A 27,815-nucleotide genomic window follows, 5' to 3' on the forward strand; every position below is an offset into this window, starting at 1 on the left:
TGTTCTATGAAATATCCCAGAGCAAGTGAATGCTCCTCGGCTTTCAACTGTGTTTTGGCCTTTAACCCTTGCCTCCCTTCTTCTCTGGAGCAAGGTGCTAACTAAATCTGTTGTCCGCACGCTCAGGCGAATAACTCCTATTGTATCAGGAGATCGTGGTATAATTTGCTGCTGAGCTTCAGAGTGCAGATTTACTGTCCTTAATGATGAATGCAGTGTGTTAAAAGTGCACTGTGTCAAGGCAACAGTGATACTTGTACTGAATGGTGAACATGTATTAAGGTTAGCTTTAAATCTGATCACTCTGTAAATGGCAATAAACTGTTCAGAGTTGTCACTGCTGTCAAGGTACAGTCATGTCTCATCTTCCTTTTCTCATATGAGTTGTCTTACAGTTTCTTGTTATACCTGTTCCTGAAACCAGTGAAGACTTTGCAGCGTTGGCTGTTCCTCCTCCCCCCATGGCATTGGCACAGTTACGAATTTTTGTATCTTCTCACCAGCTGCCAACACACACTCCTTTTAACTTGCTAAGCAACTCCCCACGTTGTTCATTTTGCTTTAAAAGAAAGCTGGATTTTTCTGGATGTAGATGAAATAAAAGCCCAATGACAGAAGCAAGCATGGGGCAGTGGACCCAGGCTTCAAAAGTCACTATAACCAAGGGCTGGTGGGCTTTTTAAAAAAAAAAAATTACTATTATTTTTAAATGACAGTGACCTTGTGTCACTGCAGGGCTGGGATTCGTGCTGGGCTTGCCAAGTGTAACGAACCTGAGTCACGACAGCGTTGGCTTGATGAAGGCTCTAGTACTGTGTCTTCTCTGCTGTCTGGGAGCTGGCTTGGCTGCAGCTCTGAGTTTCTTGCCTACGTAGTCTTTTCATCTCCCCCAACCTCCTCTCTTACCAACGCAGGCATGACAGCAGCTCTGCTTTCTGGATGCAAATAGATCGTTTGGGTATAAATACTGGAGATTGGTTGTTGCTTGCTATAAAGTTACCGAATGCATCCTTGGTAAATGCAGATGGTAACTTGTCATTGCTGCAATTTTAAATATTTTTGGTTCCATGGAACTGAAGTGGAGTCTTGAAGGCTGAATTTTAAGGCTAAAATAAGAGAAGGCTCAATAAAATCCACAAAAATAGCACCCGAATTTGTCAGCTGCTGTAACGAGAAGGGAAATAACTTTTCTTCTTCCTATTAGCAAAACAAAGCTTTGTTACCTTGTTGCGGGTTGGATCCCTCCTATGAAATACTGCTGCAGAGTCAGGAGGGATGGACAGCGTTTAAGGTGTACTAAGTTGCTTCCTGATGAGGTGACACTAGGGCTAACCCTGGTGCAATACAAAATGTGCTGTGAATGTCAGCTGCTACCCTGTAACTGAGGTATGTTTGAGATGCTCTTGAAGTAATTAGCAGATCATTACCCCACCTCTGCTGGCTGGGATAAGGGTGTGCCTTTGGGCAATTACAGCTGGCTGATCCACATTACCCCATCACGAAGCAGAGGTGATGTCCACCACTGAACTGTGAGTTTGAATTCAAGGTCTAGGAGGCAAGGGTGATGAAGCAGAGAGTTTTGTGCTAAGTTAAACTGAGATTGCCTGTCTTTTCCACAGATTCATTCCAAGACTCAAGATGTCTTGGATTATTTTGATCTTCCTTTATGTTGCGTTATACATGCTTTTAAATAAATTCAATTATTCTGCAGAAGCAAGGGAGAGCCTGTGTAATTCTGAAACATGGCATGTAGAAACTACAGGCCCTGACATGCAGCTCTTACTAAAGCAGGCAGCTGCTCTGGACAAGATGGAGCTCTGCATGCTGAGATGAGGTAGCGTCCGACAGCTGTACCTCTTTCTTACAATGAGCGTGTCTGCGTCCTCCTCCATCTTAGTGTTGTGTACAGTAGGAGAATTGGAACTGCTGGAGACCTGTTGTGTTTTAGAGCCCTGACCTGATCTGGAGATGTGTCTTGGGTGTGCCCTTACCGACCTGGCATGGTTAAGAGGTCATGGGAATTTGCCTGTCCAGTTAAGTCTGTTCAGCCACCATTTATTCTGGCATAAAATGAGACAAATTTGCAAAGTGATGAGATATTCAAATACAGATTGAGCTTTCAGACAGACACAAGTGGGTAGAAACCTGCAGTGCTGCATTTTATAGATGAAGAGTTAGCAAGAAATTGTTTTTAGAAAGCTAGGAGGCTATGCTGGAGGTGTGCACCAGGACCCATTGGATTTCTGTGCAGAAACAGCTTTTAAAGAATTGATAAAACTAACTTTGTTCTGGAAAGTAAACTCTAGTGAGCCTCTTGCTCACTAGAAGGAAGTGGGTCTTCCTTCAGGCCTAAAGTTTTGGAAAACATCCACCGTGTTCAGTAGCAAAAGACATCCGTCCATGAGATCGGTATTGCTTGTTTTAAAGGAAACGGGGGTTATGGAGAATTAACTGGAAGACTGAAGTTTGCCACAGGTCACAGTTGTCTGAATGTATTTACAGGGCTTCTGCAGCCCTTTCAGGTTTTCAATGGTGCTTAGTGCAAATATTTTGCATCTTGCTAGTGATCTGGAACAGCTGATTGAAATGAGATCACTTAAGTGGTGGTGACACTTAGTATTTTTGCTCTTCCATCCTAGCCCTTCCTCCTCTTGCTTTTTTTATGGCTGGCTCTTGGCCCGGTCCCATTTCTGTGGTACAACATCAGCTTGCTTGCTCCTTCTAGTGTGTAAGTAGGCCTGGAACGAAAATGCTGTAATGAGACATTTAACTGTCTTTTTGTTGACTTGCCTCCAGTTGATTAAAGCAGATGTAGGAGGTTGGCTAAACTTAAGCCTGATTTAATATTCAAGAAGGAAGTTTCTTTCCGTCTTAAAAGGAACACCACCTCTTTACAACTATCATATGTTCCTTGGGATCATCTCCCATGGAGCTGAGATGCAGTTTTCTTTACATCTTGGTGTTGCTTAGATTTTGGGAGGAGTCAACAGTGGCACTTGGGAAATCTTGGGGTGAGTTGGTTGAATAGTGTGCTTCTAAAGTGAGTTGAAGTCTCAGAGTGAGGGGATAGCTATTTATCTAATATTCAGGTAGAAGGAAATTATATTTTCATCCTTAAGTGTAAGTTGAAATTATTGGAGGTGTTAGAGATCACACTGTCACTCTAAATAGCAAACTGCATAATCTGACTCTTGACTACCTGTAAAATGTCTGAAAATTTCAGTAGTCTCCAGCTATTGCAAAAGAATCATAATCCTTTGTTAATTTTGACTGCATTTAATTCAGTAAATAGTGTTTGTCAGAATCTCGTGCCATGTTAAAATAATCATGTAAATAGTTGTCAGCTTCTGCTTCCACATCAGGGTCTGTTTGATAAAGAAGGAACCGATTGCCCAGCCAAGTCATCCGGTCTGGGCTGGGTTGTCAGATAGGGACAACGTGTGTCGTCCAGCCTGCTGCAGTGTGAGCCGTGCCACGGGCAGACTCAGCCTAGGCTTGGGCTGTTCTCTTCCCTGCTGTTCAGAGCCCCTGCAAAGGCATTACATTACGGTATTTTGAAACAACGTGGATGTTTAGCCACATCGTTGGTGTCGTGCTCGCGAAAGAGAGATGGAGAGAGAGGGAAATGAATCCTCTGGTTGTTGCCTAATTTTCAGGTGGTAGGGGATCCCTTGCGCTGTTTCCACGAGGATGTGTGCTGAGCTTGCAGACAGGAGAGGAGTCCATGAGGAACCTGCCATTGTGTTGCTTGTGTGTCTCGGGAGGACGAGGGTACTGTGTGAGCCCGGCAAGGTTCAGCCTGGTGCTAACTTTGTATAAACACAAAGCAGAGTTTCCCCCTCTCCCAGGTCAGTCCACCTCACTGTTCCCAGCATAAATCTTACTTTTGTACTACAGCTTTTCACAAGTCCAGAAAAATGTCCTGTTAATGTGAGCATGCATCTGCCTTTGAGTATATCCTGAAGATTGCAGAAAACCAGTTGTGAGTCGTCTTTAGATATGATAGTGGTTGAAATATATCGAGGATCCTGAGAGATACCTAAATATTGTGGTGTGATAAGCAGTGTGGCCATGTGTCAGAGAGAACAAATGACTGAAGAAAGGAGCTGAAATCCAGAGCCTTGATAAGCTGGATTTGTTGAATTTGTTAAGGGGGGCTTAAAGTCAGGCTGGGAAGGAAAGATGAGATCAAGAAATGCACTTTGTTTAAAATGCAGGCAGGCTTGGAACCTTCCAGCCCTCCACCTTTTTAAAAAAAACAGAAAAACCCCAGAACCCTGCTCGTACTTGGGCACGAACACTTGCACCCCTGTCGGGTTATTTCCAGTGAGGGTTTGAAGTGAGGCTCTCATTTCACTTCCCCACTGGATCACCTTCTTCTGATTGACTTCTTTCAGGAATAAAATGTTCCATAATGATACATACTGTAAGCAAAACTCTGGTCAGTTTTAATCAATTTGAAGAGTGTTAGTAAGAGTGGTGCTTAGGAAAGTCCTCCGAGATGTGTGGACTGGCCTCTTGCTGAGAAATGTTAATAGGGTAATTACTGAATTGTGTTTAGCCAGGGAGGTATAGTTCACAGTATAGCTGCTCGGAGAAAACTTATTCATCTTTTTTCCACTGGTAAAACTTAGTATCCTGGATTTACAGAAAATCTCCCCGAAGGAACTGGTTTAAGAAGCGTATGATCAAGGAAAGGAGCAACATGTAACAGGGCTGATTTTAAGTTTACAGGAGCTCCAAATAGTGCGAAGCAGGTGACTGAAGTAATTTAGAAAATGTCCTGTTTTACTTTTGCGTGTAGCGTTGATATCATTAGCTTATTCTGATGTCTGTGTGTTAGCAGAAGATTAGAGGAATAGAAAGTGTCTTCTGTCAAACTCTGACCTACTGGAAAAAGTCAGAAGAAAAACCAGGCTCTCTCTAGTTGCAGAACTGAAACTGTTGAGGAGAGGTCAGTTATTTGAACACTTTGGCAACCAGTAATTTAATCTGCATTGGCCATTGATAATGAGATGATAATACATCACCTCTCAGTTGTGTATTCAAATCTAAGCTAGATTCTAGGATTTGTGGGGGAGGGGGGAGGGGAGGTTTTATTTTTCCGTAGTTTACATAAAAATAGACTGATCCTGCACATTTCCAAAAGGTGAATGTTTGTAACCCTGAAACCAATCCTGTACTATATTCCAACAATCAGGTTTTGGTACCCCAAGCTTATGGGTGTGAGGCAGAGCAACCCAGCCTGCTTCATTACTGGAGTGCTTGTTTCTCAGAGTGATGGGTACTGCCCTGGAGGGTAGGCAGGAGAGTAACTGATGGGTGCTGAGCAGTACCAGTGCAGCCTTGGAGTGTTGGCCTGCTTATGCTGAGGGACTGAAGGAAGTTGGTGGATTTCTCAAGTTTAAAAAAGGGAGGGGAAAAGAAAAAAAGGAAGTGCACATTTCTGTGATGATGTTCTCAGTAACACAGGCTTGTCGTTTAAACTGTCCTTGTGAGACACTTGATACACATCAGCGTAGTGTTTACTGCAGGGTTTTCTAGGTGTTTTGTCTTTTGGGGGCATCTTCATCTACTACAGGAGGATTTTTCTTTTTATCTTAACTTTAATTTCCCCTCGGCCTCTTCCATCTCTCTTTAAAAGCAGACCACCATAGGAAGAGAGGCAATGAAGTATGACCCAGTGCACTGGCCCTTCAGAAGGCTATAAAAGGCAGCGAGTTCAGGCTGGGATATTGACCTTAGCACAGCCAGTTGCACCTTAAATAGACCAGATGAAAGTGTTCCTCACTGGAAGATGAACTGTGTTTGCTCACGAATGAGGATGGTTGTTAGTTTGTGCTCATTTCTCAGCTCGAACTCTCTAGAGTGGTTACGGAGGAATTGGGAGTCACTTATGATGGAGTTTCAGGAGATACAGACAGGCATGAAAGTGTCTGAAGTGCAAACCTGAGGCATGAGAGTGACCAGCTGAAAGTAGGGTTTGCTGAAGCATCTTGTGTTGCCTGCTGGATGTCTTTGTGTTCCCCCTTCCCTGTTAGTTCTGTTTTCTCAGCGACGTCATGGCGTTGCCATGGTTGGATGAAGTCACGAGGGAGTACCTGCCTGCTTGCTTCAGTCTTCCAGTCTGCCTGGCTGGTGTTGGTGGGTCTGCGAGGCTTCGTGCCAGTTTGGAGCAATCCTTCCTGTGCGTTTCACGTTTGTTTGCGAGTACCCGCGCTTTATGTGCGGGCACCATCACACCTAATGTAGCTTAACACTGGTGAGTATGCGGAAAATTGGGTTTGTCTTGACCAAGGCACTCGTGCCTTGAAGCTGCAGGCAGCATAACTCTTATATAGTGCCCTTTGAACTTGAAAATATGGCAGCGGTTTAGTCTAGGAGGTGGGAGGTCAAAGCCCTCATCCCTGGAGGCAGTGCGAATGTGGTGTGTTAATGGTGTTGGATGTTGGAACCTCCAAGACCCAACCCAGTCTTGGTTGTCTTGCAACAGCCTGAGCTCTTAGTAGCTCCAGAGGATGTGGAGTGTACTAGAAATGGCAAAGGTCAGTGCAGCCTCTCCACTTTGATTAGGGTTGCTTCTTTGAAACATTAATGCTCAGTTGATAAAGCCTCTTGGCAGCCTTATGATCAAGACAAAATATTTTTCCTGGGTGATTCTCCATTTGCCATGACTCTCATGTGCCTTCGCATGGTTGATGTTTCTCAGCGGGGTGGAATGGACTGGAAAATGGGCGGGGAAAGCTGCTGATTTTGAACCCAGGTCTTTTTCATGAGCCACTCTAGGTGTTACCAGCCTGTTAAGCTGATGCTGCTGTTGCTGATTTTCTGCTTCATACGGCTTGTTGATTTTGATAGAAATGGCACAGAAAGGTTGGGGACCATGGGTAGTTTTATGCTCTTGCCTGGTTTCAGTGATTAAATCCGATATGACCATGATCCCAGCTGACTAATTCTTAGGGAAAATGCCTCCCCTTTCCCAGCATTGTCCATCACTAACGTAATTTTTATAGCCAACACGGCAATCTGGTTTGTAACTTCACTGGCTGCAGAGACTACTTGCCCTTGCCTTTGGCTAACGAGGAGTTGCAGACACGAGGAAAGAGCATGCTCTTCTGCCAAGACCTAGTTTCTTCACTTCAGTAAGATCCTATCCGGCTTCAGCCCTGGGGAGGTGAGCAGTTCATTCTGTGAGCCTGTGGGACAGCGTTAACCTGCATTGGCGCTGGTCAGCATCTTCTCAGCTTGGCAACTTCCAGGCCTCCAGGGTTCAGTGGTCCCCATCCTCCAGCCAGCCTGACAATGGTAGGGGAGCAGCTGCTGCCTCTCACTGAATTCGCAGAGCCCGGTTGGGCTTGTCTTTGTACCGGCGCTCAGCAGCCAAACAATAGTTTGTGCTCGCGGGGCCATGTGGCGAGTCACGTGCGCGGTGCTGTTTCTGCCGGGGTCCTTGCCCATCTGTTCTCGGCTCTTTCTGGGTTATCAGGCGCGGGTCCAAGTCCTCGCAGGCAGCCAGCTCCATGGCCAGAGATTACGAGCACTAACCTTCCTGGCAGGAGTGGTGTGGCTTTGCTTTTATGCAGATTAGCCATGTGCTTCTCACTTCAAGGCGTTCCACAGGAAAAGACGTTTCCTGTGTTTGCTTCTCGGTGGGCGGCTCCGGCGTGTTGTACCGGCTGGGGCCGAGCCTGTACGCGGCGAGCGGGCTTGGGAGAGGGATTACGGCGTGCTGCCCCCCCTTCCCCTTCCACCTCCACTGCTACGTCACCACAACACAACCACACGCGCGCTCATACTGTTGGTGTCATTCATTCAGTGCCAAGATTGCTTTAAAAAATTCCCTTGGCCCCAGTTCAAACAGGAGTACAGCTGGGATGTGTTAGATTTTAGGCAGTCTGCCCTCAATTTGAGATGAGTTATAAATAGCAGTGCCGACTTCCTTAACTACCACTCTCCGAGGTAAAATGCAGGTTAATTACTGTGGGAATCAATTAGGGCTTCTCTCGGTTAAACAGCCAGTAATGCTTTTTATTATTTTTTATCACAAAAAATGGACAACAAATCTGGTCAGGAAAAGACGTCAAATCCAAGGTGAGCGCTTAGGGCTTTTTTATTATTTTTTTGGCCTTTCTATTTTTTTTTTGGGCAGCTGAGGAAGCCAGTTGCGGCCAATACCCACGTTTGCCAATACCCACGTTTGCCAATAATTGAATGATGCTGATTTGAAACTGGAGAGTTCAGTAAATGACTCTCCTTCCTTTTCTTCCTCTGGCGTAATAAAATACAAATATGTAATAAAGTAATCGGGAAAGTCAGAGTTACATTTTTCTATACAGCTGTGGAGAGTTTGGCTCTTGCTTCTGAAGTGGGATTTGCCTCATCCCTTTACTCGTTCTCCTGCTGGGACTGTTAAGCAAGTCCCCTCCAATTTAACCAAACTGTTCTTTCAGGAGGCCAAATTTCTCTTCTACCAGACAAAATCTGAAAAAGAATTGTTTGTGGAATCCTCTCGTCTGCTTAAAAGCTTTTTTTTTTTTAGGAAAACTCCGGTGTTGTTTTTAAGAATAGCTGGTTTTCAACAGTGCCATTTCATCTTAGGGGTCTGACATACTTCACGTTGCACATACTGATTTGGAGAGCTTTTGAACTCGGCAATTTAAGCTCGCTTTGGGCTTGCTGTTACAAGCTCTTAGTCTAGAAATATCTTAAGTTTTCTCGAAAGCTCAGCAGTTTCTCTGGAGCACTGGCTTACAGTTACTTTCATTACACACCGTACCAAACAACTTTGCTTTTGAAAGTTTGACTTGTGACAGGGCTATGTTTTGCCAAGTTTTGGTACTTAACAGTGTTATAAAACAGCAGAGATACCGAGATTGAAGGGAGAATAGAAGCAATTTCTATGAATGCAAGGAGGTGTAAGCAGGGGGTCTGGACTTCAGTGATCAAGGAGCAACACTTTCTCTCAATTATGTCTCTCTGTGGCAGGGCCTTTGCTTTTGAAGTGTAATCACAGTAATCTACTCCTGTGGTTTCCTATTGAAAGGATTTCCCATGTATCAGTCCAGAGAAGAATCTCCAGCCTTTTGCAGTCGGGAGTTTGGTATTTCCTTATTTATCCTCAAGTGTTCTTGCAAGCGAATAGGCGTTGCTTCCCCTTGGCTTACCCATCTCGTGTAACATGGGTGTACAAAGGAGCTGTGCAGCACCTCTGCTCCCCCTAAAATCTTCGCACAAGCTGTTGGATCGATCTGCACTTTGCTGCGTTTCAACTTTGACTGTTCTTTTCTTGCGGCACGTGTAGTTAAATTACCTAAAAGGATTGAGACAGCAGATTCAAGTAGGCTTCCTGATGGTAGGCTCTAAGCCAGAGCAACACTGCTAAGATGAGAGCAGTTAAAGCCCTGTCAGCAAAAGAGATATTTGTCTTTAATGGGAGATTTTAAAGGAAGAAACAATGCATTGCAGCGTTTGAGATGTACGCGGCAGCCCCAGGGAGCACGAATTAGCCTGTTGGTTTGCAACGAGTCAGGAGTGTGCGTATGAAATAGTTCCTTCATTAGAGATTAATTGGCGTTTACATTTCTTCTGTGTATAGAATTTTATCTATAAGGCTGTAATTTAGAGTGGTGCTCTTCATGTTTGTTTTTAGCATCCTCTGTGCGCTAGGGCCTTGTGGAAGAGTGGCAGTTCAAAGCAGCGCAGTTTGGAAGCACGTTGCGTACTCCTACGCTGAGCAATCAAGGTGACGACTTGGTCACATCCTGGAAATATGTTTGGGTTTTGGGTTTGGTTTTTCTTTTTTTTTTTTTTTTTTTTTTTTTTTTTATATGGCTGCATAAACAGTTCCAAATGTTTCTTGAAGTTTTTTAACAGTCGTCATGCTTCCTGTAGGAGTCATGGAAAAGTGCATCTTCACCTTGTTTCTATCTTTCCTGAAGACATGGTTAGCTTTGCGGGTGACCACAGACAAGAAAATCTGTGCAGAGAAGGCAGCATGTGGTGTGTGCATATTTAGAAAAAAAAAATAAATCCCCAAACAGGAATGTATTTGAGAAGCTGCCATTGCTAGCAGGCTGCGAAGGTGAGGTAACCAGCAAGAGGAAGCAAGTAACAAACGGAAAAGATGCTGAAATGTTTAGTCAGTAACCCCAAAGTTGCACTTGATCAGGTAGAAGAAGAAAGGAGGTGTGTGTTTGGGGGGTGGTGAAAGAGAGGTTTGACTTGTCAAAAGCTAGGGGTTGGGAAGCACTCCTGGTGGCACTGTTTTTACATACCAAAGAAGGTAGTGTGGGGAGGGAAAAGATGTTGGTAATCTAAGGTGATACCCACAAGACAAGACCCAGGAAGCATTAGGGACAATTGCTTGAAAGATGTAAACACGATTTGCATCCGTTAGGGTGTATGGAAGCTCCACATGGGTGCTGCCATTCAGGAGGTAAGTCACTGTAGCTCTGAGTATTCAGACTACAGCCATCAAAGACCTCTTTTTTTTCTTTTCTGACCCCCTGAATGGAAGCTCCTTTTCAGAGCATGGTACAAAACCCTTGTGGGTGCATGGCATGGTCTGCGGGGTACGGCCGTTTGGGAGTGCAGGGATTTACGGCTTCTCTGGACTTCGTCCTCTGAGGTCCTGCAGCCTCTGTCCGTCTTGCTTCTCGGTGGTAGTATCCATGATAAGTTGGACATAAAACATGAAACGTAACTTTTTCAGAACTCCTTTAGTATCAGTAGGGACGAAAATGGAAACATCCAGCGCAACTGAGCATGGCAGGGCATCTAAAATCTGCCTCAGTGAAGAGAATCATACTGGTGCCATGCACATGGTCGTTTGTGAACAGCTTCCGTAGAACGGCAAACACTGTATCTGCAGGGGTGTCCGGGGCTGAACTGGAGTGGAGGAGGGACTTGGACCTGGTTCTTAATTGGTTTATGCCATATTGGTGCAAATTTGTCTAAGAGAGCCTGATTTCAGTTGAGTGGGTAGCCCCCCCTTAACAAAAATGGGGCGCTTTTCCTGCCATCTCCATTAAATTCCCTCCCATGGCCCAGCTCCTGTTGCCCCACAAGAGTACTATTAACTCCCCGTTGTGCCCCTACTTACTTCTGTTTGGCGTGGGCTCGGTGCTGTGTGGCTTGCCTGGCAGGCAAGACGTAGCAGACAGCTGGTCAAACAAATGTTTTCAGGGTCTGTGTGTTGGGACTTCAAGCTGTGCTGGCTGTTGGGGTAGGATTTTCTGAAGTGTAGCATACTGCACGAACTTTTTTTCCTAGGAGGGTGGATTCTGCAAACATAACTGAAATACTGTTCTGGTCTCTGGGATCCTTTCAGGTTTCCAGCAGGAGCTGGCTTTGTGTGATATTTGCTTGTGCAGGCCTGTAGTGCCACTCCTCAAGCACCTGATCTCAGCAAGAGAGGGTGGATCTGTACAAATACCACCCTAGGGCTAGTTGCAGGAAGGAATGGTGTAATAGAGAGTCCATTGTCATGGTGATCTGGTGGAAGACATCTAATTGGTATTAGGTCATCAGGAGATCAGTGAACAATTCTTATTCAGTCCAAGTGATGGAGGTTAAAGACTAAGCCTGGGATTCGTTTAGAGGTCGCTACACCAAAGCAGTCCTTGCTTTAAGGTGGGAATAGTACTGCCTAGGTAGAAAGACTGTGTTTTGATGTTTATAGTATTTTCAGGAAATATGATTGACTGTTCCTATGTCTTGGCTGCAGGCAGGGGTAGTACAGATTAGGAAGTCCTAAGAAAGTTGCATTTATTCACTTGTCTCATCATGTCTGCTCTAAAACTCAGGGACCTGACTTTCAAGGCTGACAAATCTTTTTTTCATGCATCGGAAGAAATTTGATTTAGAAACCTTTATTCTGCAAAAGGCAGCAGACGCAAAGCACATGTTAAAAAAAAAAAAAAAAGGCAAAAATGGAACTGCAGCCTTGAATGCTGTCAATGTCAGTAGCACTGCCCAGTATTACTACATCAATATGGATTAAATTAAATGCGTAAGTGTAAATTAATGCCTGTAGTGTTTTGGGACACCTTGTTATATGTGAAAGAAGCAGTGTTTCTTGTGAATATTTAAATTTTCAGCCTAAATTTACCTTGTTGTGGAGTATCTGGACATTAAACTACTACCTACTATGGGGAAAAGTCACTTACACTGATAATTCATCTTCTTTAATGATCCTTCCGCCCTTCTTCCCTGTCCTCCGGCCATGGGAGATACGTCAGCACAAAATGACTTCTCATTGGGTTTGTTCTTTGTGAAACGTCTGTAGGTTTGAAAGGGCAACAGGAATCCTGCTGTAATTCAGAAGGTAACTGTGGGGTTTAAGCGCCTGAGAAGAGGCAGACGAGCTTCTGCTTCTCTGCGCCAACCTGTTGAAGTTTTCTTCTGGGGTTTTTGGGAAGTTGTGAATGATTCCTGTATGTAGCTGGATGTACATTGTGTGTCACAACTTGCTTTGCAGCCTTCAAGCCCAATGGATCAGATGGGGAAGATGAGGCCTCAGCCGTATGGAGGAAACAACCCGTACACACAGCAACAGGGACCTCAGGCGGGGCCACAGCAAGGACATGGCTATCCAGGACAGCCGTATGGGCCACAGACTCCCCAGAGATATCCCATGGGAATGCAAAGCAGGACGCAAAGTACAATGGGCAGCATCTCATATGCACAGCAGGTAGAGCACCCAAGCTTCTGTAGTCTCTGTTTACAGCAGGGGCAGGCAGAAGAGCAACGAAGTACTGTGTCTTCTGAAGGGGCCACCTTCAACCAGGTTGGAATCGGTTGCTTAGGTAAAATGGCATTTCTTTAGGCTATGTTGCACCACATCTGGATGCAGGTGTGATCGATGTACAAAGATCTGTGGAATCCTTGCTTCCAAGAGAGGCAGCAGCAGAGCACTGAATCAAACAAGGCAGAAATAAATAGTGGGGGGAGTAAGATGTTCTTTCTGCTGTGTTCTGTTAAAGACACAGCTGTTCTTTAGAGAAGAAATGACTTCAGGTCAGTTTTGACTCATTACATGATCCTGCTGGACTGTTTGCAGGATTCAAAAGGCTGCTTTTTTCTTTTTTTTTTTTTTTTTTTTCTTTTTGAGCAAGCAGTCTTTCCTTTCAATGTTACTATCGTTGAAAGGTGGTCAGGTAGGGATCCCTAAAAACTTAGTTATGGTGCCTATTAAAATTTTGTTACTGCGAAGAATAACATCATACACAAGTGACTTTTGCTGCTGTCTGGGAAGCATCTAAGTAGTGGCATTTCCAGTGCATTCCCAGTTAACTGCTCTGCACAGGTATCTGAATTTTTTCTTTTTGAGCATAACCTTATTTGGTGTGTGTATGTAAAATACCTTAATAACCGGTATAACTCTATCCTCTTCTTCTGTAGATTCCTCCTTATGGACAGCAGGGACCCAGTGCATATGGGCAGCAAAGCCAGACTCCATATTACAACCAGCAAAGCCCTCATCCCCAACAGCAGCAGCCTCCATATTCTCAGCAGCCTCCATCCCAGACCCCTCACTCTCAGCCTTCTTATCAGCAGCAGCAACAGCCTCAGTCTCAACCTCCACAACTTCAGACATCGCAGCCTGCGTATTCTCAGCAGCAGTCCCAGCCACCCCATCAGCAGTCCCCAACTCCATATCCTCAACAGCAGTCCACAGCCCAGCAACATCAACAGAGTCAGCCTCCCTACTCACAGCAGCAGTCACAGTCACCCTACCAGCAGCAGCAACAAACTCAGCAGACAGCTTCCTCGGCTCTTTCTCAGCAGTCATCTTCATACCCTCAATCACAGCCGCAGCAGCAGCAGTCTGCATACTCCCAGCAACGCTTCCCCCCTCCTCAGGTAGGCTGTCTCCTGCTTTGTTTCCTTCTGTAAGTGATTTTTAAAGAATCTTGGGCAAATCCTTTTCTTTGTGCATTAAAGTCGGTTGAACTACACGTCAGCAAGCTGGCTGGAATGAATACAGTAATACATGTGCTGCTTTCTCTGTTGTGTCTAGATCTGTATCTCTTACAGAGAGATATTATGGTGGTAACAGGCTAAGCCACCCTAATACTGCAGTTTTGAAGACCAATGTCGAGTAAATGCAGCTGATTGGCAATACCAGTCTAAAGGATTTCATAATGGAATGGTTTTCATGCTGTGGTCTGCAGAAGTTCTCCAGGTGGTTTCCAGAGCCACTTGGTTTAGCACAATAGCAGAACACAGCTTGCAGAGTGACACATAGATGGTGACAGACGAGTTTGCTCTTAAATGTAAAACTTGGCCTTAGGGAGGAGAAATAAAGCAGCAAGTGCATGGGATTGAAGAAAAAATGAAGCAATTTTTTTTTTTTTTTTTACATAAACCATATTTATTTTCAGCAAGGCTTAACAATATTTTAATAGTTGTGTGAAAAGCTGGCTGGGATGTTTTGGCAAACATTGCAGTGCATCGAAGGTAGCTTTTGAAAAATTGAAAGATTTTAATTGACTTGCCTTGTTTGTGTAATGAAGTACTTAGAGCTATCGTAAGATGTTAAAAGATCAAGAAGCTAAGCGGGCAGTCTCCCAGGACAGTCTCTGTTCTTCAGGATCTAGAATAAGGGAAAGCTGGAGAATTACTGTTTTGTCATGCTTTAGACTTCTACTCCCAACACTCTCTGTAGTAGTCCAGCAGTATTTGTCCTCCTGCAGAGCAGTAGACATGCTGGCTTGAACTGTTTGCTGTCTTATTTCCTGTTTTGGGCAAATGTCACCGAGGGTACATAATTCTTCCACAATCTGAGAATATACCAGGGTGATTCCAGCAGAGCCTTTATTTTATTCCCATTTGTGTTTTTTTTTGGTGTTTCTTGATGTTTCAGGAGTTATCTCAAGACTCATTTGGGTCCCAGGCATCATCTGCTCCCTCAATGGCTTCCAGTAAAGGGCAAGAAGATATGAACTTGAATCTTCAGTCCAGACCTTCTAGCCTGCCGGTGAGTGGTGAGCTGCTCTAGAAGTGAATGGGGCGAGGGCAATCAGAAGCACAGCAGGATAAATTAGCACTGGTAGTATTCCACATGGAAATGGGAATGATGGAGGCTGCTTGTGCTTTTTACTAAGTCATTAGCTTCTGGCTTCCCACTGGAGATTAAATGTAATTTACAAAAGTAATGGATTTGAGAGTAAAGTTTAACCCTAAATACTCTGGTCTCATGTTCTAGCCAAAAGATTTATTATTTTTTTTTGAGCTTTCTTTTTGTAGTGTCTGAACTACCTGACTGCTGTTAGAGTAGACCCTGACCTTCAGGGGAAAGTGTCTCTATTTTATTTTATTTTATTGTTCCTTCAGCCCACTGTTGCGCTGGTGGTTAGCAGACTGACAGCGTGGTTCCCTTTCTGCGTCATTGGATCCTTATACTGCTGATTTAAGCTTCTTTGGTCCAATCAGAATGAACAGTTGGTGAAAAAGACGAGTTTATTGTACGTGGAGTGAGGAAGATCAGTCACAGATAGCTTCTTCCTTGACAGATGGAGAATTATATTTTCTTTTGCATTCTAAATCTGCTTGCTGTAGGTAGAGTGAGCAGTTGGGTGTGAGACTAGTGCCTAGTGTTCCAGCACTTTTTGGACCAGAGTAATTTAACTTTGGGTTAAAAGTTCATCAAGAAAGTGGAGAAGGGTTAAAAGCTTAGATTAATTTGCACAAGTTGTTCTGTGCCTCTGACTTGGAGGAAAAGTTTTGAGCTGCTGAGTTCTGATTTTGCTGGTTACTTTCATTGTAACCAGTAGGAAAAGAGTGAGCTTTTATTTTTTTATTTAGCCGCTGGCTAAGTCAGGTTCCTAAGCTGCAGTTGGATTGGTCAGAGGAGAGTGAGCTGTGTACATAGCAAAGTTATTTTTGCTCTCAGCAATGAGAACGGCTTTGTTGTGAGCCCCTTGAAATAATTCCTTTGGATTGTGGGTACAAATTGTCACCCAAAATACAAAGTGATTCTAGTTCTGACCACCTAATGGGAGTAGTTGTGGGTTGTTTCTTTTTTCTTTCTTTTCCTTTTTTTTTTGCCTTTTGGACCCTGATTACAAAGATTTAATTTGTTCTGAGGCCTGGGGAAAAATCCTTTTAAATAGCATGTTTCTTTCCACTCTGCCTCTCCACAAGTTCTTCCATGTGACCCATCTTCTGGCGAAGAATGTAGGAAAAGTGAAGCCACTGAAGTAATTGAAGAAATTGCTCTAGCTCCAAACGGTGGGAAGTCCTGTTCAGTAGCATTGTTGATAGAGCCTTCATGAATCCTACCAATCAGCGCCCTCTGACTCAGATTATAGGAATTAGTTGCTCTGCTTAGCAGAAGTGGCTCCTTCTCAGCACCAAGTGGGAGTTTGTTTTATACCTTGTGGTTATATGTATTTGGCCTCTTTCGAGTTTTCCATTTTTCCAAGCGGTTTAAGAAAAGATACCCATCTGGGCTGTAAAAGTGAAGGAACCTAGAAGCAAGGGAATTTGATCCAATTTAAAAGTTTTAAATGTCCACCAATTTCCGATCAGGTACTTTAGAGGTTTGATGAAAAGAAATCCAGGGTGTAAAAAATAGATCCAGCTTTTAGAAGTGGCTAACTATAAAGCTTGCTTCTGTTTTAAACAGACTTTATAGTCATCTTGTTTTTCTGAGTTCATCACCGAATGATTTGCATTTAAGAAATAAAGCAGTCTTTAGCTTACCCAACCCTGGTGTATTTTTGGGCCTTCTCTTCCTTAGCAGGCAAAAATTTAAAAAAGGAGACCCCCCCTGCAGAAATTCACCCTTACTCTTGTATGTGTTTCATAATTCCTTGTTGTCTTGTTAGGATCTTGTAGGACAAGACCAGCACCCCTGTCTGTAAATTGAGAAATGCATCAGACAGTGATGCTGTGGAATGGTTTAAAGGGAGGACCTCTGAAGTGTATGGAAGTCAACTCTTTGTTTCAGTGATCAGTCTCTTGCATGAAGTTTGGCCTGGGGATGCTTAGAAACAAAAGAGCTACGTGGAAGGGTGCTATCAATTTCTTTTTATCTTCCTTATATTGCTCAGTCTGTCTGTTTTAGAAAGTTTTATCCTACTCGGGAGGATTCCTAGATCCCTGTTTTGCCATTATGTATGACTTACAGAAGCATAGTTAGTTTATGGGCTTTTAATTTTTTGTGGAGTTCTGAGCCCTTTTCTAAGCCTCAGTGGGCACTGTGCAATAGCTCACTGGGTATCTTGGAATTGGGGCAAATTGTGCCATGCATCATCTTTAATTAAACATAGATCAGCTCCAGCAGGAAAAGGAGGTTTGCTGCCTTATAGGTTCTTATAAAGTGTTAAATTTATGCACCCAGTGCCTTTACGAGTCCTTGGCCTTTACACATGAATATTGTACATCAACATTAATGTTGGAATTCTAAGCAATAAAGGGGGGAGTATTTTCTTCGCCTGATCCTATCACCATTTCAGGAGGTGGTGATCTCCTAGATTGTGATGTTGTCAAGTTGTTCAACTCCTGTGAGCTCTTGCTGGCTTTGTTAGGATCTGCCTGAGAAATGTCACGTTGAGCGTTCTGGGTGGGGGTCTTCAAGATATCATCCGGATAACAATTTTTGTGTCACTAAACTTTTTCCTGATGATGTTCCTGTATTCAGACTTTTAACAGCAGAAGAGTCAAATTACTGATTTCTCTAATGCTTTGTCTGCTCATCTGTAAGCAGCAAAATGTCTGGTCTTCCATTTCTGCTTGTGTTACAGGCTGTTCTAGCTTAAGTATTTCCTGGTTTGTTGTTTCCTTTCTGAAGATGATACTTGCTGTATTTTGGGGGAGAATCCTGCTGCTAACTTGAACTCACTGATGCCTTTTAAAGAGTAATGCATCCATGTGAGTGTCCTGGCTGGTACTCTTTTCCTGTAGCAGGCTAGGTGAAGAATTTTTTCTGAAGAATTTGCTGCTTCCCTAGGGAGTCTCTGTCAGGATTGCAGCTAAACTAAACTTAGATTGCTATTGTGTATGGGAGAAGTGAAGCGTAGTCTTTTGTGTCTGGGTGTAATAGAGGAATAGGAATCCTTAGTATAAATCTGTTTCTCCCAGGAGATTCCCTAGTCTCTTCTCCTTAGCAAAGAATTCTTCCTGGCAAGTCGTATCCAGTTTGTTTGGTGTCTTTACCTTTTGAGGCTTGGATTCTGAGTCTGTAGGAATCAAATATTTCCAGCTATTAATTACCTTCTGCTTAGACATGGAAGGTGGTGGTAGCAAGTGTAGGGGAAGCAAATAGGGTACTAGGACATCCATTTGCGTTTGGATTGCAAATCAGTTCTGCTGCAAAGTTCTCTGGAGTTTTAGGTTTGTTGGGAGGAATTTTGTATCTCATTATGGAACATGCAACAGATTGTTATCTTGCCTCAGTCTCTGTCTTATGGGCTGCTGTGAAGGAGTTGAGTGCAAGTTCCTGATGTCTTGGAGATGGATGAGGAGTAGAGCATCAAGACAGTGATTGCCACGCCAGGCTGTTTACACCTTCCCAACCACAGAAGTTGGTATGTGTGGCGTTAGGACTTCCAGGTTGGCCCCAAAAGCCATTTATAAAGCAAAACTGATTTGATACCAGCGTGTGCTGGCTTTTATTTGCTTTTCACTGGCCTTTCTGGGATTTCTTCGGTGAAACTTTCCTATCTGTGGAAACCAAAACTTTTGTGAGAGCTATTGTTTTCAGCAGTGCTTCAACAGGAAAGGTTCTACATAGGGTGGGACTTCTGGCCGAACCAGGAGGACGGATACTGGCTAGGTTTTGGATGTCCTGAAATAGCAAGGTTGCGTTTGAGTTTTTGTTGCAGCGGATACATAATGAAGCAAACTGGGGCAGCTTGGACAGGATTTTCAGAATTCCGACCCCAGAATGTCCTTAGTTTGTTTTGGTCAGTGTACTGTGTAGCCTGAGGGAGAAACCCCATCCCTGTCCTGGGCAACTTATTTTCATCTTGATGTGGAGTGGGAATCGTTTTAATCTCAGTATTTTGCACTATTGGAAAACTGTTTTGCTTATTCAGCTGTGTTTCACTTTAGTTCATCTCTGACTTTAGATCTGAAAAGTGTCTTGTCAATTGCAGAAAGGAATATAACCAACTGAAGACAAATTCCTGATCCTTGTTTGACTTTTGAACGTGCATTCTGGTCTTGGGTCTTTGCAGTATGGATTTAGCAAAATTAAGTTTTGTGAGGAGGGGAGAGGAATGAAGCTGCAGAGTTTTGGATTGTGCAGAAAGAACCCTTATGTGAATATCCCCAGCAGTTGCGGGGTATTTTTTGTTTGATTACCTCTTCCTTTCTTGAGTCAAGTAGTTGCTGAATTTGGACACTGGAGGTTGTCACAGAAGCGCCGTTTGGATTTAACATTCTTACAAAGTGGTCATTTCAACTTGTACTCTGTAGGTACTTGAAGTGGAATAAAGTTGAGCTCTGTCAGCTGTGTCCCCTGACCTGGAAATAATCAATGCAACAGGCTGAAATGCAGCAAAAAACTGTCTCAGAGCTGCTGTAGATGGGGAAGGAGGTGCAGCCCAGGAAATGAACGTTTTCTTAAAAATTCTTTGAGCTTAAAATTAATCATTTTGACAATTTTTTGGGGGGAAGGGGAAAATAACCTTCTATAGTTGAATCTGCTGGTCACTTTAAGCTCTTTTTTTTTTTTTTTTTTTTTTTTTTTTTTCCTTTTTCCATATGGGACTTCCTGCTTCTGTTTGGTTTGTATTTGGCCTTTTGAGCTTGTCTTATTGCTTGCCTTAAGAGAGGGATTAGTGATGTATGCATTTCAAAGCAGGTTAGTTGCATGCTGTGGTGCCTGGGCATTACAGTGGATATGCAGGTAAACACAGCAGCACCCGAAGGCTTGCCCTGAGGAGCACAATACCTGAAACACTGGTATGAGAGAGAGTGGTACGTTCCAGTTTATGCTAATATGAAGTTTTCGATTCCAAGTTATGGTGATATAAGGAGTTGAAAATGTTTGGGTTTGGTTTTTTTTTTCCTGACCAAGGCTCCTCTGCCTAAGCTTTTCTCCATGTGTGATTGTGGCCGTCATTTCTGTGTGGTTTCTTGAGAAGGCTGTGCCTTTTTTTTTTTTTTTTTTAATTTTGCTAATAGTGGAGAGTGTGGAGAGCTGCTTGCAAAGCTACCCTAATCTTCCAGCCACTCCAGTGACATGTTTCACGCCTGTGACCTGCTTCTCAGGGTTGCTCAGCTATTTGTCCATGTGGCAATTTTCTCTCCTCCCACTCCTTCCTCCGGGTTTGAACTGAGCTAATCCGACCCGGTGCTCGGGAGGAAACTCCCCACCCCACGCTGCATCGCCTGGGCCCGCTCCGGGCTGCGCGGAACCCTCCGCCTTTGTTGCCAATAAATGTCCCTTTTCGTGACGATGCCGCGCGGAGCCACGGATGCAGCTTCGCGGGAGCCCGCGCTGGCAGCGGGCTGTGCTATGCTCGATGCCGGGCTCGTTTCCTGTTTCTATTCTGGTCGAGAGCGGCTCAGCTCTGCTTCCTGCCTGCACGCCTCGCACTGATTCCCCTAACCCCCAGCCTTTCGTTTTCTTAGGAGCGATTTCAGTTACGGACCCAACGGAAAGAGGAGACGGCGACCTCCGCGTGGAGGTGGGCGGCGGGGACGGCTGGTGGCTTGCTCAGGAGAGGACAGGCTTTCATTCTTTTAGGCCTGACCGGAGTGACTAGGCGGGTCAGTGTTTAATCAGGAAATTGCTGTAGGATGACCAGTTCTGGTCTTGGATCCCGAACAATAGTCCGTGCTCTGTCACACGCATCCCCTGCACTGCTGCAGCCTGAAAATACAGAGCTGCTCCTTGTGTCATAATTGCTGAAGCGCACGCCTCGCGAGGTGACCCTCAGTTTTTAAATGCGCTTTCAAGAAGCTCGTTGTTGTAGGGCAGGGAAATCAGTTTTTCACTTTCTTTTGCTGCTGACTTGGTGTCGTTGGAGACCCTTTAAAATGTGCGGGGCCCTCTTGTCAGTCTGGTATCGGACATACTAGCCTCATCATCTTCCTTGTCCCATCAAAACTTAACCCTGCCGGGGATCCCACACCATGTAGGGGAGGGAGAGTCCATGTTGGTGTGACCTTCATCTGCTGCGTGGAGCGGTCACAGGGATAAGTGAAGGTGTTTAGCTTTGGCTGACAGCACTGCACGCGTTTTAAACGCTGCCACACCTGAGCTTTCGGTTTACAGGAATCATTTTCCTGTTAATGTCCTTTTGGTGTGCTGGATTGACTTGTCTTGGAGACGTGCACGATCATAAATGCCATGGAGAAAACTGTTTCCACATGGTGCTCAAATGTGGGGCATGGCAGGGGCCCAAGGCTCAGTCTGCTTTGCTCCCTTCCTGCAGCGGCCACGCTGCTTCTATGGGCTTGTGCCCGCACCATTGTGGGTACAACGTTTATGCTGTGATTTCAAACAAGCCCTGGTAATTGGAGGAGGAGTTGTATAATTGGTTTTTATTATAATTTTGAATCAAGTCTTACCCAGGAAAGTAGAAACCTTTATTTAAAAAACCCAAAAAAACCCCCTGAATTTCCTGAAATGACAAGAAGTGACATCTCTAGGAATTGACTGTTCTGGCACCCTGACCCCGAGGGCAGCACTGGGTGTACGTCAGCTTCTCGCATGGGCCAGGTTTCCATGGTTATGTTACCTCTTCCTGTGCACACTCGCTGCTCTGAGCCAGGGCGAGAGGAGAATTTCCTTGATTCTTTCCAAATGCGTCTTCAGTTTCTCTGTCCCATCCAGATCCGTGGTACCTGGGTACGGGTGTGGTATTGCAGACAGGTTCTTGACTGGAAGTGGTTTCTCTAGAGATGCCCCAGCTGGCAGTGTCAGGGGGCTCAGCCGTAGCCCCTCGTGTTGCTCCATCGTTGCCTCCCCACAGGTACAATGGACTTTGGGAAGGAGCTACCAGCTTTCAGCTGTCTCTACAGCAGCTTTTTTTCCAGTGAGGAAACTGCCAGATTCATCAGGCTTGCAAATACCTGATACCTTAGAAATCTTGTTCTCTCCTAAAATCTTCCTTCCACTTTTTTAGGAATTGATTCTGTCACTCTTAATTGTTTCAAAGAGGCTGATAACAATACTAAAAGCTGAGTTGTCTTAAAATCCAAAGTATTGGCCTGAACAGGGGCCTTTTTAATTCTTTAATTATTTCAGACTTCTGCCTTTACTGCATTTCTTTGCCCACCCTAACTCGTGTGGTTGGCATGGTGGCATAATCACATGCTGAGATGACTAAATGCTTTGGAGTCTAAATTGAACACATCGGAAACTGGAAAGCGCCTTCCAGAGGAAGCACTGCTGGGGAATTGGAATATCCCTATGGCTGGCAATAAAGAGCGTAGCTTCCTGCCTCTTACGTGATTTAGCGTTTTATATGATCTGGGGTTTGTCTTCAGACTGAAGTAGAATATTTAAAAACCTCTGGAAGAAAAACAAAAGCTCTTTAAATAAACAGCTTGTGGTCTGTCATCTGAGACCCATGCTAGTTTCTCGCTTGCACTTGCCTTCCCAAGGCCTGGTGTCAGATCAGCCTTTCTGATGGCTGTGATTGACTTGTACGTCTTGCTCCCCCTGCATCCCCAACACCCTCCATAAACTCAGCGTTGCTGAGAGCATCCTCAGATGCTGCTGCGATGTTGCTGCTCATTGTGCTTGGGGTCCTCCATGCTTCTTTCCTGCAACTTGTTTTAGGGTCAGTGTTACTGTTGAAGCTGGAGGTTTTGTCCTCTTGTGTGGCAATACTGCTGCTAGATGGCTGGGCCAACTTCTGTGTTAGCCAAAGTGACACTACTCTGCCAAGCAAAACTTCAGCATTTACCACTGCTGCTTGGAATACTTTATGTTGTCTCAATGTTTAGATAAACCTGGGAATGCTTTTTAGAAGCTCAGCGGCTTTCAACGGGTTAAACGGAAACTCTCTTCTGGAGAGTTTTGCTGCTGCATTTCCCAGGGTCCTGCAGAGCGGCTCAGCACCTAGTGCTCCCTGAGTGGGAATGCTGGCCTTCCATGCGGTGGGTTTTCCTTTCAGCGACATCTTGTTCTGTGGATGAATCATGTTGCTCCTTCTATACTTTGTGCTGCAACTACAGCTTTTGAATCTCTCGTCTCCGAAGACTGAGAATATGAAATTTGTTAGTCTGCTCAGTGTTTGGAGGGGGAGGAAAGTACCCTTGCCCCCTCCTTTTTTTTTTTTTTTCTCCTTTTTTTTTAAATTTATTTGGAGGGGGAAGAGAAGGAGGGGTAGCACAGGGTAGGAGCAGTAGATGTGATTAAAGCTCCTGCCGAGTAGATCTGTGGGAGTGGAGTATCGACCTCTGAAAAATCAATGGCTGCTGCGGTAGCAGTGCTGGCTGTTTTGCAAGGTCTCCCGTTGCAGGAATGTAGTAAAGCCAGCAGCACTTCCGTCTGTCGTCCTCCCTTTTTATTTTGTACCTGCTTTCTGCCAAACAACCAGACTTACCTAGATTTACTGAGGTGGATTAGAACAGCAGCTTATTTTTGCAATCAGAGTAAAATTTCTTGTGTGACACTGAGCCCCTCCTCCTGACAGCCTCCTTTCCAAATGCTCTTTTTCCTGCAGTGCAGCTAGAGCCAGCAGCTTCTACCAGTTTGTCTAAAGCCAGCCTGGAAGAATGAGCTTTTCAGCTTCTCTTTTGAGCAAGGAAACTGCACGAATCTCTCTTGCATGTTCTAGTCCCCATCTTAGGTTTGTAATTGTCAGCACTGAAGCCTGAGAGGAGCTTAAACTCCTCATAAGGGAAGGGAATATGGACTCCATCTAGCAGAGGCTGAAGCCTTGATAGTGTTACCTTCCTGATATTTGTTTTAGTGGGCAGGTGTTATTTCCTTGAAGTAGTAAAAGTCTAGCACTTATTTCCTTTACCTAGGGACTGCTTGGATGAGCAAGTGGCACGTAATAGGACTCGAAGGTTTTTATGCATGCTTAGTTTTGTAACCAGGATCTTGGGTTTTCCTCCAAATCAGCTTGCTGCAGAACCTGAGAACTCTCTCGTTTTTAGTTGCTCACATGTGGTCCTTGGTCAGATCAGAGGCTGAGCTTCCAGGGACATACCTGAGGGGCCAAATCCAGTGATTTCATTGCATAATTAAATCCCTTTGTTCCTTCTGATCGGTGATCTTGTCCCATTTTGAAGTGGATGTAAGAGAAGAGGCAAAGCCATGAATTTAAAAAGCTTTCATAAAACACAGAAGTGTGTTGTGCAGCTTGTGCTAGTGTGGCAGTGATCTTCCTTCTGGGCATTCCCTGTTTCTTATGCTAGGAGAAAGTCATCTTTCCTTGTTAAAGTAAAAACAAACTTTTCAGCGCCTCGGAGAGCAGAAGTAAGAGCTACGTGGCAGCGGACGAAAGCTGTTATGCCATCAAGGGGACACCAGCTTGTGTTGCTAGTTGTGTTGCTAGGCTTTGGTTGTATTTGATTACTCTTTAGTCATCTTGAGTAGCTTGGGAATGTGGATGAACATGCTTCCCGCACATGTATGAACACAAAATCAGTAACAGGTAAACTGGCAGCTTAAAAATAAATATTTTTGGTTTCTACCCCACTCCTCCCAAAGTATGACAGGGTACAGAGCACACAGGAACAGAGCATTAAGAGCATCTTTTACTTCACTTGAAATTCCAGAAATGTTCTGGGTGTGGCGAGAGGTTTTATTGGAGAGACATCCTGCATGCATCCTTCTTCCTCCTCCCTTTTGCCTCTTGTCCAGCCTATACGTGCACCAAGAATGATGAGCATCTAGAAGGTGCTTTTGGTGCTATAAAGATGGACTCATTATCTTCTGCACAATAACCCATGGTAGAAGAGCAGAGTGAGGTGAATGGTGGTCTTCGCTGAGACAGCTTGTATGTTTTTGGGATAGGACAGGACTTGGAAATCTGCTTTGGCTTTGGAATAGTTCACTTTCTTCTCATGGTGATGGTAGGTCTTTACATTCCCACCCAGGGTGTTCAGTGAGCCTGCAGCTGCCTACCTAATGCTGAGAGCCAGTGCTCAGTGGGTTTCGTGTTTGTGGTGGTAGGTGCTGATGGATTTTGTCAGAATTTTAAAGCATGGCAGTCGAAATTGAGCTGGTGGTGATGCAGGGCTTGCAGGAGTGTGTGCCCTTTCCAGTGTGCCTCCAGTAAGCTGGACCAGCTTGGAGACTGAAAAACTGCATTCTGACTCTTTGATTTGTGAGCAAGAAAAGACTTTGGAGAAAGTAGTTTATAACTCTCTCTGGATGAAAAGTATCAGCTGGATTTCTACTGTAGCTTAATTTGTGTTCCCCAGCTCGAACTTCTGGTTTCTACTGGGGAAGCAATCTGGAAGTGGCATACAGTAAGTAGGAAGGCTGTGGCGGGCTGCAGAGCCCTCTCCAGACCCTTCTGTCACATCATGTGGCAATCTCAAGTCAGCTTTGCAAGGTGTTATCTTGGATGTGATGTGAATCTTTAAGTCTGGTGTAAATTGAGCACGGTGAGGTCTCTAGGCCGCTTTGTATTACGAGATAGAGTGCTTTGTGAAGCATAAGATGCAAGATTCAGTTGTCTGTACTGTAGAGGGAGGAATAGGTCTATGCATTTCCCCAAAATAGCAGGGAGATCCTAGCTTGTCGGTCAGCTGTGTAATTTTTGTGATAGAGAGGATTGAGGTATTTTGGGTGTGGAAGTGAAGGGGAAGGAAAGGACAAGCTTGTGATTTCTAAGTGTTGATAGTTCTTGAATGAGTGGAAAAGAAACTGCAGAGAAAATGAAATTGCAATAGAAAGTAGGTGTTTCAATTAGTCAGAAGCAATGAAGAGGCTTTTTCCCTTTCAGAAAGAATCGGGGAATAAATTTAGCCATTGTTCTCTGGTCTTGCTTGTAAGCATCTTTATGGAAACAACTGGCCTTACAGAATTTATAAGCTCCATGACATGCTCGTCTCCAGATCATAATTTCCTTGAGTGCTATCTAGTGATCTGATAGTGCCTACAATCATTACAGTCTGACTGCGCTCCTTCCCTCTTCCCCCACACTTTTCATATGCACTTAGGTTGGGGATGGGCAGAGGAGTAGTAGAGGAAGGCTGCAGTCCCCAGTGAGGAGATCAATTTGCTTTCTGGTCAGTCTTCCTGCTCTTCCAGATCAGTGGGATGGGCCAGAGTGGAGCCTTGAATCTCTTCTCCTCTGGGGTTTTGTTACCTTGATCTTAAGTATTTCTTGTTGTTTCATCTTTTATGTTTGTTTAACAAATGAGCTTGTATCAGATAGTGAAATGGTGGTTCCTCTTTTCATATAAAAGAAACCTTGCTGTTTCCAGCATAAACTAACTGGCTCCCTTGTGTTGGTCATGCCAGGACTTGCAACCCTTTCCCTGAGATAGATGAACTCCCCTGCCCCCTCCTTTGGGTACCAGATTGTGTGATTTCAGGCATGGTTTTGTTGTGGTGTGAAAAGGAGGTGTTAGCTGCTGAGTCCTTGTTTGTCAGCAGTACTGACAAACCCATGCTGGCATCGGTGAGGGCTGGGCAACCAATCGCAGCTGGAACAGTTATCGTTTCAGGGTCCCTGTGGGCTTCCGCTATCAGGTCACATCCCAAAATAACACTGGGCAGTATTTCAAGTGAAGAAACTCAGGCTTTGGGGCTGCAGCCAGCCTGGAGTGTGAGATTCTGTGTGAAATAGTTGGAATCCCTCCAGCGTTTTTGATCTGCATGGCAGATGAGCAATAAAATGCATAAAAAACACATTGGAAACACGTGAGGAAATTCTCCAGACCCTGACGTTTCCTTCAAGTTGGCAGAGTTACTGCTGTCAAGCCTCACCTCCTGTCTCGGCTCGATTGGCTGTGCTGGCGGGAGGATGGAAGAGGAGAGCCCTTCTCCTGGTGCTGCTGTGTCTTTCCAGGTCTCCTGATGCTCTGTGGGAGGCAAATAAAACCTCACTGGCCCTCTCCTCTTGGGCTTGATCCAGAACCCACTGACGGCAGCAGGTCTCCATTATTTCAATGAGGTTTTCTTTTTTTTAAAGGCTTCTCTGCTACGGCTGTCCTTAAAACAGTCTGTAGAGAGACTGAGAGATTTCTTTTTCCCCTAGTTTGTGGTGCACTTAAGTAAATGGGATATCAGAGCTGGAGGGTGTCCTTTAGGTTTAGTTAAAAAAAACCCCACTCTGTGCCTTGATGGTTGGCATCCTGAGAAAATAACTTGATAGGTAGAAAACAGCTCCTTACTGATCAGCTGCTTGCACTTAGGCATTCCAGTCCCTGCTTCTCTCCTTTCCCTTGCAGGAGTCTCACTTCTGAGAAACTTAGTCCTGCTGAATAACACACTTAGAAAATGCTGCTGCTGTGCTGGCAGAGTGTTTCTTTGCTGGGAAATGGCTTTATTGTTGGAATTCATAAAACTTACAGATCTTCAGCGGTGAAAGTAACTTTATGAGTTACTTGATTTTTATGGTCCTGTTTCAATTCATGTCCTAACATCCAAGAAAGGTTGCCATGTAATTCACTTCTAACTTATTTAAACTGATGATTTGAGAATCTGATCCACAGTCTTATAGCTAGAAGGCCTACTTTTCCTATATGTGAGGTCTGTGATGGTATGCTAGCAATGCAGAGGGGCCCTTGCTCGCATGTCTACCCTGTATTAACCTGCTTAATTAAAACTGAATGTTTTTAAATGACTTGCAGTACTTAGGTTAAGCTTTGATGCATAGGCAAGGTCGAAGACATCAGCTTTAAAGATTGTTATCTAGTTACTTAGGAGTTAATTTTCAAAC

The 27,815-nt window shown here is 44.4% G+C and overlaps 1 protein-coding gene across 3 annotated transcripts in view; it reads left to right on the forward strand.

Moving 5' to 3' along the window:
* The window catches only part of ARID1A (AT-rich interaction domain 1A), a 61,798-nt gene that overhangs the window by 11,789 nt on the left and 22,194 nt on the right, over positions 1 to 27,815 (forward strand). For all 3 annotated transcript variants that reach the window (XM_069803223.1, XM_069803220.1, XM_069803221.1), the window contains 3 exons: positions 12,479 to 12,691; positions 13,402 to 13,863; positions 14,867 to 14,980. In XM_069803223.1, coding sequence (XP_069659324.1) covers positions 12,479 to 12,691; positions 13,402 to 13,863; positions 14,867 to 14,980 — 789 coding nt within the window. The remainder of the gene's footprint in view (positions 1 to 12,478; positions 12,692 to 13,401; positions 13,864 to 14,866; positions 14,981 to 27,815) is intronic.

The sequence above is a fragment of the Haliaeetus albicilla genome, chromosome 16 (genome assembly GCF_947461875.1).
Source record: "Haliaeetus albicilla chromosome 16, bHalAlb1.1, whole genome shotgun sequence".
NCBI lineage: Eukaryota > Metazoa > Chordata > Aves > Accipitriformes > Accipitridae > Haliaeetus > Haliaeetus albicilla.